Raw genomic sequence first — 15,325 nt, 5'->3', positions numbered from 1 at the left:
TCTGCCTGCTTATTTCGAACATTACCGATTCCCAAGGGTCAAAGCGTTAATTTAAAATCTTTACAAAACTGAGATCTTCCATCTCTCTAGAGGGCCATGACTGTGAGCCTCTGAAAGAAACATCTGACAGTGCTTCCTGTATATTCCCAAATACTTAAAACCAGAAAGCACACTGCAAATGCTTTTGCCCACTTTAAGCCTGATTTCTCCTAAGAAATTCTTCACACCCAGATAGACTAAAGACAGAAGTCATTAATACAAAGCAAAAGAGCAAGCTATGAAAACCAAAAGCTAAATCCACTTAGATCTTGCACTGAAACACAGATTCAGCTGAAAAACTGGGACAAATGAAGGAGATAAAGCACATTCTTCTTACTTACATAATAGAAGTCCAATGTGAACAGATGGAGGACGAATGAACCCTCAGGCTGAAAAGTGCTCACTCTGTACCACCTGAATGTATGCATAAAGGCCAATGCACAAGGATGAGTGGTCCTAATGTTTCAAGCATTCATGTAATCTTATGTGCATAAAAGAAGTTAGTCTGATAAAACTACTTATTTTAGTCTCTTAAGATTTTATGGATTTTCAAATATTACTTTTTTAAAGTTTACATGAAAATGCGTACTAATCCCTCAATTAATGATCTCATCAGCCAAATCCTTATTCCAGTATTACAGCATTTCCACCCATCAGGTGTTAACTGTGTTCTCACACCACAGTATCTCCTTCCCTCCTACGTATGAAGGAATTGTACACACACTAGGCATACAGAAGCAGAGAAGGCAGACTTTTCTGTATGGCTCTTCTCTTTCTTCCCCTTTTGCTACACATCAGTCCAACTCCTGATATTCTTGCACTCTTCTATTTGTACCCTACGCACGCTTACACTAGGAACGCTTTCCCTCCAGTGATTAATTCACATAGACAATGAAATATGGTCCCACTGAAAAGTCAAAACTGGAATCTAATAGCGTTAGGATTTCACACAAAGCAGTCCATTTCTCATCAAATACCTTTTGTTGTTAAGGCATATAATTAACAGTTGTCCCCAAAAACTTTTGTCATATCATTAATATTGTTTAAGTGACACTGAGGTCTGAGTAGAAATCTTCCAGTGTATAGAAATACTTGATTTTTATGATACTTTTTTAAAAGGTAATAGATTTTGATGTTTGTAAACTGCTGCAGCACAGCATATAATCTGACAAAAAATTTCTTCCAAGCAATTTTCTCTTTCCAGCTATTACATCTCCTATAGGATTTCACAGAATGGTTATGTTTGGAAGAGGCCTTTGGAGGCCCCTTCTTTGCAGCAAGGGCATGTTGATGGCTTATGTTCAGCATGGTGACCACCAGGACCCCAACATCCTTCTTTGCAAAGCTGCTTTCCAGCTGGGTGGCTACCAGCACATGCTGGTGCATGAGATTACCCCTCTCCAGTTGCAGGACTTTTCATTTCCCCTTGTTGAACTTCATGAGGTTCGTGTCAGCCCATTTCTCCAGCCCTCTGGGTAGCCTCATGACCTTCTGGTGTATTAACCACACCTCCCAGTTTGGTGTCACCAGCAAACTCGCTGAGTGTTTGCCCAGCCTCATCATCCAGACCATTAGTGAAGATGCTGAAGAGGACTGGATCCAGTAACAACACAGAATACACTGCTAGTTACTGGCCTCCAACTCATTTGTGCCACTGATCACCACCCTCTGGGCCTGGCCATTCAGCCGGTTTCCAATCCACTTTGCTGTCCGCTCATCCAGCCCATACATCAACAGGTTCTCAATGAGGATCTTACAGGTGGCAGTGTCAAAAGCCTTAATGAAGTCCAGGTACACAATACTCACTGCTCTCCCCCCTTGTCTACCAAGACAGTTGTTTCATCACAGAAATGTACTGAGTTGGTCAAGTATAACTTCCTCATGGTGAATCCATGCTGACTCTTTCCAATCACCTTCTTGTTCTTCAAGTGCCTGGAACCTGTTTCCAGGATTAGCTGATATTCAGTACTCCAAAAATCATGGATAAAGCTTAGCAACACTCACAAAAAAACCCCCACCAAACCAAAAACCCAAAATAAAAACACCACAACAAAACACCTAACCCAAAAAAACATTAAATGCATTTTCCAAGTAATTCTTAATCTTTTTGTTTAGCCTCCCTCATAATACATATACAATTTTTCATCTTCTGATTTTTAAACTGAAAATTTTAACAGACAGATTAAATAAACTTGCCTCAGGCACAAAACAGCCCCACTATTTCAGATTTCAATATCTACCCAATATAAATAAAAAATATTGCTGTGCTTTCATTTATTAATAAGCTTATTATTCTAATTACTATAATACTTAAAACTGTTTTCTTTCCTTCCTCCCATTTCTTCAACTTAAATTGATCAAAATCATGACCATGTAACAAGCATATTTTTGCTGTCTGACAAAAGCATTAATATAAGAAGAGGCTGTTATGGAGTCTAATACATGGACAGCCATGTTAATCATTGTGTAACAACCCAGATGGTAAAGTAGGCAATGGAGGGCAAACCAGGAGGATTTGACACAAAGACCACCGTATTTCAAAAAGGAAAGCTGGCATGGAATTCTTCCCCCATTAAATAAGTTGTTATTTTTCAATCAGGTAATTTAGGTACCCCATCAGGAAATCACTGGGAAAGACATTGCTTTACACACTTAATATAAAACAAAACACACTAATACAGCAGTGTTTTGTTTTATAGCTCATGTTTGATTTGTATGTAAATGTTTTTCTTATGACAGCAGAATAACTAGAATAAAAGTGTAAAGAGTCCTCTTACTGTCATAATTTATTTAGTTTGGAAAGATAATGAGTAACCTGCAGAGAAATAACTCTTTTGCTACTATATATAACCATCCTAGAAGATCTGTAAGATGTACTGGCAAATCTGGCTGAACATACAAGTCTCCAACTCTAATCCAGTAAGTAGGCTGAAGACATTTCCCTAGAACTACTTCTGTATTCTGTGCTGAAACATCCTGCATGTTATCAGGAGGTTACTCAGATGGAATTAAGTTAATTATAGGCACAGGAAAATATCCGCTGGTTCTGGGATGTTCTTAATCAGGATTCTTTCTGTTCAGTACCTTAAAAGAGCAGAGTTAAAAATTTCCATCATAAGAATAATCAGATTCTCCACCAAGTCTTAGCATCCTGAAGTAGCAGCAGAAATCTGTGGTTTACCTTAATCTGTTCAAATGAGTTTTTCACCAAATGCAGTAATAAAAGCTTAGTTCATGAAGATACTTCTCGTGCTCCTGACCAACTCCATTGTGAATGTGTATTGGAGAAGGCAATTTCCATGGCAGTTTCTAACTTCTGATTGAAATGACAAGTATCACAAGAACTTCCAAAATTATATCTGTAGTCCTTTGTGTTGAAATGGCATGTATTTTTATCTCACAATACAGCTTTCTAAAAAAGAATTCTAAATGCACAAGGCTTACAAATCATTACTACAGCAAGGCCTTTCAAGAGACCAACATACACATTCCAGTCCACTAAGGTGGGACTACTTGCAGAAATGAAGATGTCTTCACAAGGTTTGTACTGAAGCAGAATTAATACCAGATCAAAAGAAGAAAAAATTATTCAGTGTAACACAGGAAGTGATGTAAACAGCCCTTGTTTAGTAGTGACATGTCATATCCCTTCTCTTTAACAAGCTAAACACACATGGTAAAGAGCCTGTAGGTAAGGACTCTTAACGTACAGTCACCAGCCAACAGGAACTGTCATAGTGGAGTCTCAGTAGTCAAGTTTCAAAAAGCAAAAAACAAAACAACAAACAAAAAACCAACCTGCATGTGTATGGTACACATTTAGTCCTGCTTCTTTGGAAGCATCAGTTACAGCAGCATCTTGTTCAAAACATTGATTTTTGTTTGTTAGTTAGGAGGTTTCCATTTCTTAAGCTAAAATTCCCTTCAGGAGTGCAAGTGAGGCAGCAATATGCTTTGAGATGGAGGGTTTAAAGTTGTGTAAGTACCCTTCCCAGGTAACAAAAGGCTAGACATGAAGTTCTGTTTACCAGCTCTATTGGAAAACAATTATATACATATATTTGTATATAAGCTCTATAAAACAAAAGATATAAAAGCAATTCTGAAGCAGAACACTCCAAAAAACAGTGTAAATGCACACATTGTAATATTTAGTTTTCTCAAAGGAGAAACTGCATTAAAATATTGTTCTTCAGCACTCATTAAAGATAGACACCATAAAGACTTTAGAAAAACAAGTTCACTTTTTTTAAACTACAGTTTAATCAGATTTAAAGACACAAATTAGAAAAAAAACATTTATAGGCAAGTTAAAAACACCTTTAAAACATAACAGCATGCTGCTTCTGCAGCACTGCTGAGACAAATTAGAAATAAGTAATTATTAAAATATCACAAACACAGTGTAACTAACAGTGGTATTTTAATTTTACCATACACCAACACTTAGTTTATGGATCTGTTGAAAAATAACACTTTTTAAAAAATATATATTTTGGAATAATAAAAATGAAATTCACTGACAATGCATTATAATCTGAACCTGGAAAGGCAAATTTAGGAATACTGTAGCTATCCACTTTTAGGGGTGCTTTCTCGCCTTAACATATGGGTAGTTGGAGGTGTAACTACTGCATTGAGGTAAAACTACTCCCTTGAATGTGTAACCAAGGCAGGAAAGAACAAAGTTCCATATTTTAAATTCTTAAATTGAGTAACTTATTACAACATCTTTGAATAATGCTATATCACCCATCTTAAACTATTATTCATTCAATAAATTTTGAATGTTCTCTTCTATCTGATCTAGAACACATCTGAGGTCTGGGATTTAAGAGTAACTACCTAATTACTAACGTATCATTTTGACACCTTTGTCACAGTAAGACACATCAGAAGATTCTTCATAGAAATAGTCAACACCACTGGACAAAAGAAGGTACAAAGAAAAGATGTAAAGAGAACTGATAAACACATAGAAAGGCAAAGTATGCATAGGCAAATACTCCTTAACTTATCGTGACAAAAGATTGTTGCACCTTTAACACGTAGTGTTGCACTATGCTGATTACCGGTCTCTAGGCACCCTGTTTCTCTATTTTTTGTTTCAGATAACATCCTCACAGCCTGGAAGCCTCATCTGACTAGAGCATGGACCACACCTATCTGTTCATATGACATATTGTAGTGAAACCTAAACGAAAATCCAGCTTGGGGTATTTCTCCCTCAGAGAACAAAAGGAAGGGAAGAGATTGTGCAGAGATCTCTCTTTTGCCAAGAGGTTTGTTTGGAATAAGGTGCTAGACTGAGTCACTATCAATACAAAGTTTCCTCCAAAAGTGACCCTAACTAGATTTCAATCATGTATCTGAAGTAAAATTTTGTATTTGTAGCCTGCAGCGGAATATCCTGCAAGGGTTGGTTTTGCAACAGAGTAAAAGAAGCCCTTCACTTTCCACTTAAAAGTATAACCAACAGATTCTGTTTTCACTTGAGGCAGCAGGAAGCTTAGCATCCTGAGAATGGAGCCCCAGCAGTCTTCAGCAGACGTAGTATACAACTGGAGGGCTCAACACCAGCCTCACGCCAACATTGATATGGCCTATTTGAAGTATATTTATGCACACTATATTTAACTACAGTTTGTCAATTCATAACGCTTCCACAATGTTTATATGGATATGCACATGGCTTTTAGAAAACCTAAAACATCTAAAACCAAACCCAGGCCTAAGTCAGTCACTGGACACACAGCTAATGCACAGATGATGAAGTGGCACAATTTGCTTTTGCACATTTGTATACGTAAAGTGAGCAAAATTATGCTTTAAACATGTAATTGGATGAAAACAGATACAGTTTGTGGTTAGGTTTTGTAAAAAACATACAAAAAGCTCAGCTCAAAACAAGTTTTTAAGGAATTAATCTTTTTCTTTTCCATTTAGTTTTCACCATAATAAGCAACTGTTGCAATATTCACAGTTCTAACCTTGCAGGGTGACTTCGGGGATGCCTGGATTTCATGGTGTTTGTAAAATGTCTAGGTTAAGAGAGCAAACACATCAAAAATGCAGGTAGATGTAGCACAGAACAGCTGTGGCCTGGGTCACAAGCAAGTAGATCCTCTGTCAAGCTCTGCATGGAGGGTTAAGCTCCCCCAGGAACTCTGTGGCAAAACCTCCCGGCCACTGACAGAACACCTTCTTACCATGGCTTCTTCACAGCCAGCTTTTCCGTCCTGACTATGAAGAAGATCAAGACTGACAGTGCAATCTAGCTTACTCTCATTAGATTACCAGATCTGTCTGGATATAAGCCCAATTCACTACAGTTTCTGCTTAGATACTTATTCAGCATAGCATTTAAATACTTAAATACTTAGAGCCAACTGATTTGGAAATCTGAAAATACTCCCACGTGCTGTGCAGAGTATTACTAGACCTAAATAAATACATAAAGGCTAATCATGTAGTGAAATGCTATGATGAAACAGTACAGAACCAACGTATATGTATTTTTATATGTAGAGTCTACATCATATTAAAATCTTTATTTCCATATCTGTTTTTCCTAACACTGATCGCTTTTCAGCATAAATGGCAATACTTCCAAATTTTCATTGAAAACAAAATACTATCAAATCTGATTTCAGAATTCAATGAGAATTACAAAGTGAAAAGACTTAAGGATAGAGGAAATGAAAGCCTAAATTACTGTAACTTGTGCTTTTAAATTTCTTTATCATTCAAGGCCAACTTACAAAGTTGAGCACGTGAAAGTTAACACATAAGCAATAGTGACACATTTGCAGGCAAACATGAGGACACATTTGACCATGTATTTAAGCAAATTGTCAACAATTTGTTAGCAAAGCTTCTGAGAGAAAAATCCAGACTCTTTTAAAATTACTTTTTATATGAATTTGACAGGAGGTGAGGATCTCATAACATTTCCTCTGCATCAGAGGATATTTTACCACTAACCAAATCAACACCATTAAAAGAGGCACAACCACCGAGCGTGCATCCTGTCATACAAACATAGCATTTATATGAATATTACTTATTCCCACAGGAGAAACAGAACAAGCTATTTAAGTGTAAAATTTTTATAATAAATAAAATACTATACTGGTAAAACTTATATCATGGGTCAGTGTAGAGCAGGGAAATAAACAAAGATCTCTTTGTAAAGTGTTGTCACTGAAGTATGATTTGTTACCAAGAGCATATGGAAATGCATGCCAATATTTTTGCATGGTAATGTATTTTAAAATGTCACCTATTACTGAAATCTTGTCGACATGTCAACTTAAGGAATGGTCGTAGAAGAGTAAGTTTCCCCGAATAAGAAGGGCATATCTGTAACTGTAAAGCTAACAAAGCCTTCCCGATTACAACAGTAGTAGGCACCACTGAAAGTATTATTTAAATACATAATATAGATCTCTTTCATTAATACAGAATCATAAAGGTTAAAAAAGGTTAAGCAAGCAAATAGTAACTATCAGGGTGACTACATTTACGAACTAACATTAACTCCTTAAGTGCCTGAACAAATTGTTCACAATAGGCAAATATCCGCAAAGCACCATAAAATCATTAACGATATGTTGTATTTACTTTTCATAGTGTGCTGATCTGCAACATAGAGAACACTTTTACCTTTTGGATATACATTAATTAGTAAGTGAAAGAATACTTAAAACCATGTTTCCTTCATGCCCAAAACATTTATAGGAATTTACTTTCTACTGCTTTTCTCCGCAAGAACAACAGTACATCACCACCATCCTTTCAAATTCAGTAATATAAAATGATGTGTGCAAAACCTACACATTATCTAAAGCATCGAGGCTGGCTGCTCTTGACTTTCTGACTGAATGGATAAAAAAGATCCAGTGTGATAGCAAGGCAGAAAACTAGTAAAACAGAAGGAAAACAAGAACAAAATCCCAGTTCGACTAAAATCAGAGCGCTGCCTTTAAAACAAAACACCTCTTTCCATAGTCCCTCAGAGAATTCATTTGCATGAAGAGCAGATTTTGGTTCAAAGTAGTTTCATACACAGAAATAACATTTTAAGGGTTAAATTCTAAGACTAAACTTACAAATAAATTCTGTGCAGAACTAATAAATTGTAATAATTTTCTTGTTGCAATTATTTAAGGGGTTCAAATCATGAAGAAAAAAGTAACTGTATTGCACACAGACACCAGTCATGTCCAGTCCTGAAACCCTTACCTTGCCACTTGTGCCCGACTAAAGCATGTCAATATTTTCTTAGCCGTTCTAGCTGCCCCATATACAAAAGTTCTGAACAAAACTGTACCTGTGAATTCACCCACCTTCAAGTACCAGTCTTCACTATCCTAAACCTGCTTATTTTCTGGGAGTGCTTGTAACTGTTTTCATACTTCATAACGAAGAATTAGTAAGCCTCTTATCGCACATATGGACACACATGCCAAAACAAGAGTGCCAGAACACTAATGGGAAAAATGGCACATTAGATCTTGTTCTGGCATTCAAAAGTGCTTGTTTGGATAGACTGCACCATCAAGATGAATTTCAGTTGAACAGCAACAAATTCTGAAAGAATCGACCCTAGTCCTACTTACCCACCCAGAAATATGCAATTCTAATTTATTTCATGTAAATATTCCTTTGAAAATAGGAAATTGAAAAAAATCTTTCCTGATTCTGTATCTAATAAGGATAATTAAACATAAAGAAATTAGTGTGCCCTTATAAACAACAGAGAAAAGACACAATGCCGTTTCAAAGAAGCATATGACAACCATGACCCCAGGTAAGGGGAAGTCTACTTGGGTAATCAAAGCACATATTTGGAACACAGATTATTTTATCTTAAAGATAATACAGCTGCCACTGAAACAACAAACATCCTGCTCACCTAACAGACTCATCCACTAATTTCACATTTAGTTCCCTCTAACTGTGCAGGTTAATTAGTGCTAACCTACATACATGGAAAAGGTATGTTATCTTCCTGGAGTTTTAGGCAAGGAGCCAAAGGCCAGACACAGAACCATCACAGCAAGGAAACAACCTGACCTGACTTGGGAGCTGGTTCTCTAGGAAGTAAGCCAGAAGTGCTGTGATTATTTTTGTATGGTAGTATTCTCAAAGCTGAGGCCCATCACTGCACTTCCAGTACCAAGAATTTTCACCCCACTAGTGCCAGATATTTGATGAAAAACCTAAGGTTCAAAATATTACGACCAAATTTTTCTCATTAATTTGTAGGTTATTAATCAACAGGCTGCATTATTTTTCTCCAGTAGTATTTTGTGTCAGTTTTAAAGCTAAAAAAAAACCCCATGTGGATAAACAGTTTGTGTTTACTTAAAAATTATATGAAAATACAGAATATAAGCAATTAAAATGTAGCCCTTTAATAGCAGTACTCTAGCAGGAACCATCATCACAATAAATGAACTGGAATAGATAAAACCACTGCATTATTCCCTTGACACACTTCCGTAACTCAGTAAGTCAGATACTCTGAAGGATTTCTTTCATTATGTTGCCCACAAATACAATGTGAACTTTGCACGTAAAATTCTCATTAAAAAGGTTTACCTCAAATTCATATACTTCTTTGGATAAAGGGCCATCAATTATCAAGCATATGGAAATCGGTTATGATAGTAATTTCATGTTTGACTACCTATGCACTACAGCTCAAGGTAGTTTTACTATTTGATACTGAAAGCATCATCAACTAACTAGTGTATGCCTGAAAATTCAAAATACCTTTAAATTACTAAAAATATTTTTTTGTAAAAGTTTTATTCTAAAACAAGTATTTCTGGTATTTAAGCGGAAAATGCACTTTTGTGGAAATCCTGGTGCTTGCACATTGTCCTCTGTGTCTTCTGGCTGCCTTTCCTTCTCTAGCTGCAAAGACTACTTGGCAGTGTTTTATTGGTTTTAAGTACTTTCTTTTACCTTAAACCTAGATTAGAGCTTTCAAGCCCTGGAAAAGGTGAACCTTCAGGTGTTTCATGTTTTTTTTTTAATGCATTCAGAAGGGCTATGTGTAATTATACTCTTTATCAAAAGAAACCTAACTATAATTTGGCATCAGTAAAGTTTACAGTTCTGTACTGTACTGTAATAGTTTGAGTACTTTAAGAAAACCCTCCAAATACTGAGATGCTTATTGCAATTCCCTTTTACAGATTCAAAAACCTTCTAATCACTTTGCATTTTCTGGTTTTATCTTCTTTATAGCATATAGTATTATATATTTGAAATATGCTTTCCACATAAAAATCAAACTTGAAAATACCCACTTAGAAACAATATTTCAGTAAATAGAGGGTTTAAGGCAAGTCATTCATTTGGAAAACTTCCATTTGTTAATCCTAGATTGACACAATTTTATTCCATCCCATCAGTGCCTTGGGATACACAACGTACATTCAGCAAAGGGCACACATATGACCCTATGGACATACGCTGCAAGTCCTGAGTGCCCATTGAAATAATGGTAATATCTTCATATAAGGCGTGACCCACAGGGACATGGCATGGGAGGGGTTATTTTGTTTTGTTTCCAGTCTTGCTATTGTATGTGATTTTCCTAGGTAAATGCATTCTTTTCTTACTAAACATCTTTGCAAACAAATACAAACCCCTTTAAAAGGTGCTAAAAATGGGTTTCTGAAAACATACAAAATATATTCATCATAGTATTTCCTCAATCACTGTTTTAATGCTTGATATCTGCAGGTTATTTCTTGCTTCTGACTGAAACTATTATTTGTTGTGGAATAATTGTTCTTTTGCAAAAGATTTTCTTCTTCTAGTTTTTTGGACCACACAGGCTGGACGCTTTCATGTGTTTTACTTCCTTTTTGAGTTCTTTTCAATGGAAATACCAACAACACCAGGATGCTAGCAATATGGAGACAGAAATAGCAGGAGCTAAAAAAACAACAAACAAAAAAGTAAGTAAGACTCTGACCACTCTTACAGGATGCTTAAAGAATAAACTGTCAAAACGTACTTGCATACTTCGCAGGTAAGACAAGATAACATTAATATTTCCTTTAAAAAAAAGCAATAAGGGGGAAATCAGAAATGAAGTCTTCCCTCACAGTACTTAAATTTTGTAACAGAGATGTAAAGTGAATAGAAGTCTGCTTTCACATTTTTTTCCACAAGGTACTTTTGGGAGGTCATTATCTAGTCTTGCTATAGAAGAGTTCAAGTGCATATAGTAATCTCAAAGGTACCCTCTTGCTTTTGGTTTTGGTTGGTTGGGTTTTTTCCCTGCCCAGGGAATAAAAGTCTATTATGACAGGAAAATGACAGCATTTTATGGTTTCTCCTACACAACACAGACTATGTTCAAGCCCTAGAAGAGAAATACAGTTTGCTCAGCTAATAAATCAATCTTGTAGTTATCAGTAAAATAGCTTCAGAAATCTTATGCCACAGAATATTTCTATTCCGAGGTAAAGATAAGAAAAAGGAAACAGGCAGAATGTGCTTACCTGTAAAAGGTGAAAGAGGGTTTTACAGAGAGCAGTACAAACGGTACGACTGTGTAACTTATTGCCACTTGAGTTGCCATCCATGTTATAATATCATAACATAGTTTAACAGCAGGAGATTCAACAAAATAGTGTCTGATATTGTTTCTTATCTGAAAAAGTAGATAATAGTAAGTTATCTTAGGAATAAACTTTGAGAGCTATCTTACTGTACAGTGAGCTTGCTGTAGTTCCACAAAATTCACAGGGTGAATTTACATGCTGCAGTTTGGTCAAGTATCTTTGAACTACTCAAAATGCCCATCAACTTCAACAGCAGTCAGTCAAAACTCCCTGCCTTTTAGGATCATGTGCTTCATCCAGCACAGGAATTTTAAGTATTTACGAATTTAAGCAGAATTTAACTAAGTAAGTCCCCCCACTAAATCCCACGCAGCTTTGGACTGCGAGTCTGAGTGAGGCAGACATTTTATTCTATCAAGCCGTTCTTTAAATATAGTGTTGGAGTAAATGAAAGCCAGAATGCTTCTGTCGAAAGCTACTATACGGTAAGCTATATTCATATGCTTGCTAATAAGGTATATTTTAGGACAAGTAGAATATAAATCAGAATACACAAAGTATCAGTTCTAATGATATATTTCAGGAGTCTTAGTAACAACCAGTATCAAGTGGGACTACTATAAAATGACTCAATTTTCTATGCTGTTTTCTTTTGTTTGTGAAATTCTGTTCAAGCAATGGAATACCAAAGGTATTTAAAAAAAAAAGCCGAAACCCACACAGGTTTGGGTTCAGTTTTATTTAATTCTAAAATGGAAAAGACACCCATGGATCTCTGCCCTTCCACTGACTGAACTGTCATTCTTCCTCACACTCTTATTTGCTGACAAGCCAAGATGGCTCAATTCAGCCTTTGTGTGGCTTGCTATCGAAGTCAATTTCCAGACATCTGCACTGAGGTAGTCCTCTCTGAAAAGCTGCACACCAAGGTACAGTTCAGCTTCCTCAAAATTTAGTTTCTTTAGAAACTTTAGAACTCCTGGTTCTAAAGAACATATCCAAGGCTAATTTCATCCCTTACATTAAAAGCCTTCTTTACCGTTCTTTCTCCTTCTTACCCAAATTCCCCTGTAGATAACACATTCCCACTCAGCCTTTGTTTAGTTAAGCTAACAAGTAATTCTAGCCACACACCCTTCATCCTGCCATCATCCCCTAGTTTTCTCTTATAGTCACCAACAATGACTTGTTCATAAGTTCTTTAAAACTTGGATGAAATTTCACGGAATTTCTTGTAGAGTTATCTAGTATTTTAGGACTCGAAGGACAACTTTTAGGATAAAGCTGTATTTGCTCCTAGTAAACACATGATTATGAGATATGTAAAGATTAAAGAGAGTAAAACGAGTTGCATACATGTTTAGGCGTGACAGGAGAAGAAAGTGTGGATCAGAGGTACCAAACTTTGCAGTTAAAGGCTAGTAAAGTATAATAATAAATATGAAGTATGTCTAACATATCTTACCAGTTAATATGAACTACGTGTTACTACAGAAACTCAAAATACTTTTATCTAATAGCCTATTGAATGCTACATATAAAATGTGAATACAGCGCAGCTTACTAGCGAAGGCCAGGACGCAGTGCAGTGAGCACTCCGATTCACTGGACTCACCTTACTACGGGAACACAACAACTTTTACCTGTGAACTGTCCCTGAACCTTGGCTTTTGTACCAGCCCCTGGCTGATAAAACATAAAAAGTTCACTGTGATAGAGTCTGGGAAGGAGAAGGCATCTATACCTATTGTAAAGAAAGGAGCCAATTCTGTCAAACAAGGACTATTCCCACATCTTTGTGAAGGAAGAGGAGGAGCATCTGTTTTATCACCATTAGTAATAATCTAAATCTGAAGTACCACCTTCCCCATGCTATTATAGCAACAAAGAGCAGTCTGCTTCACTTCTCATTCTGTTTCTTTCAGCAGTGAACTGGTCTGTTATGCTGCTCCGAGCCGACAAGTGATTTGCTCATTCCTCTTTCCCATTGAGTAACTGATAAACCTGCCTCTGTTCTTACGCAGCTTTCTGAAACAGAACTGCGAGAGATTTCTTGGCAGATTTTCTGGTTCCATATGGTTCTGAACAGCAGCTGCAAAAGCTTATTAATGTGACAGCACTGCTGGCTGGCCAATTTTGAATAGCAACTGCACTAGAGATTTTTATCTGCTGGCTGCTGGGGAGCATTCTTCCGTCGCCATCTTTACAATAGTACCAGACAGAAATGAGGGAGGGGACAGACTCTAAACATATAGCACTGATCCCCAAATTTTAAGCTACTCATCATCAGTGATTTTTCATCATCGTTTTGAAGAAACTTTCTGATCTTAGATAACACCATCCTGTTCAGCATGGCATAGTAATACATGATCAGTTAATACAGAGGAAGAGCTTCCACAAAAAATGTGCTGCAATGATGTTATAGGCTGGGTACAGTCTTGCTTTCCACAGATCAACCCCTCCTTGTAATGAGAGCAATGGGAATGATTAATAACTGAAAAGTAAACACCACTACCAGACAGACCATGTATCAACTCTGAAGTGCACCTTTGGACTACAGAACATGATCAAATTTCTTTTACAAAACTTGAAGATAGTTGGTTGGTACTTACAGCTCGTGCTGCTAGTGTCATTAGTACTCCTGTTAAAAACGTTAAATAATATCCTGGGTAAACCCCATGCCAGATGGCAGAAAGGATGAAGGTCTGGATCGTTGGGCTGAAGGTGGCTCGCTCATAGCACACTCTAGCAAGTCAAAGACAATTCAAGATAAATAACATGAGACGAATCTCCAATCTTCCCTGTTACCATTATTACTTTTAACAGTTTCATCTTCAACACATCATTTGCAATGCAATCGCAGTTTATTATTATTATTTAGTAATGTTGCCAGTACGACTTACATGAAATACTTCAAGCTACTCACACTCCGGAGATAACCCCTCAGCGGTAACCTCTGCTCAGTGCCATCACATATGCTAGTTATTTATAATAAATAATACACAAGCATCCCCAGACAGGTGTTGGTGTTAATAAAGGATCTCGAGCCATGCAAGAACATGTTTGAAAAGCTACACCGGAAGGCACAGATCACACCGTGAACTCTAGCAATGAGTCAGATACGTATGTTTCATAAAATAAAAGCAGCTTATAGAAGGGGAGAAGTAACAACTACCTTCAATTTTGAGCAATGAAGAGACTACAGTTGAAAATGTGTCTGTGTAGGGCAATTAGGTGAGCATGATGATGAAATTATAATTAATGACTCTAGGGAGGTGAGAATACTAAATAAGGAGAACACTGAACTATGATGCCATTTAAAAAATGAGACTCTGAATTATTAGGCAAGGTCCTACAATAAGGAATTCTAGAAGGAAGAAAGGAAAAAGGAATCCAAGAAAGGTAGTTGCTAGAAGACAACATTAAATGACACAATGACAAACCATCATGATGTGGAAGAATGAATGGAAACATGGTAAGGTCCTGATACGACTTCATCAAGAGTTCTTTAATGATCTGAAAACCAAAAAGCAATAGGAAATATGGGAACAGATAGACACTAACATGAAGCAAAAGTAAACAGCACAAGCATGCATGAACACAAATCTAAGGCTAACGTACAAAAATGAGTTTTAACTAAAAGAGGTCAGAGACACCAATATGCAAAAGGTTGTATAAACACATAGCAAGTAACA

General features: G+C 36.6%; 1 protein-coding gene across 1 annotated transcript in view; it reads right to left on the bottom strand.

Moving 5' to 3' along the window:
• Positions 1-4,278: 4,278 nt before the first annotated feature.
• The window catches only part of MBOAT2 (membrane bound O-acyltransferase domain containing 2), a 100,584-nt gene continuing 89,537 nt past the window's right edge, over positions 4,279-15,325 (bottom strand). Inside the window, exons 11-13 of the mRNA XM_037392554.1 lie at positions 14,243-14,375; positions 11,568-11,719; positions 4,279-10,995 (exon numbers count right to left, since the gene is read on the bottom strand). Coding sequence (XP_037248451.1) covers positions 10,773-10,995; positions 11,568-11,719; positions 14,243-14,375 — 508 coding nt within the window. The 3' untranslated portion in view covers positions 4,279-10,772. The remainder of the gene's footprint in view (positions 10,996-11,567; positions 11,720-14,242; positions 14,376-15,325) is intronic.

Source organism: Falco rusticolus, chromosome 6, assembly GCF_015220075.1.
Source record: "Falco rusticolus isolate bFalRus1 chromosome 6, bFalRus1.pri, whole genome shotgun sequence".
Lineage (NCBI taxonomy): Eukaryota > Metazoa > Chordata > Aves > Falconiformes > Falconidae > Falco > Falco rusticolus.
Note: the sequence above shows the minus strand (reverse complement) of the source record. Positions and strands in the feature narration are given on the sequence as shown.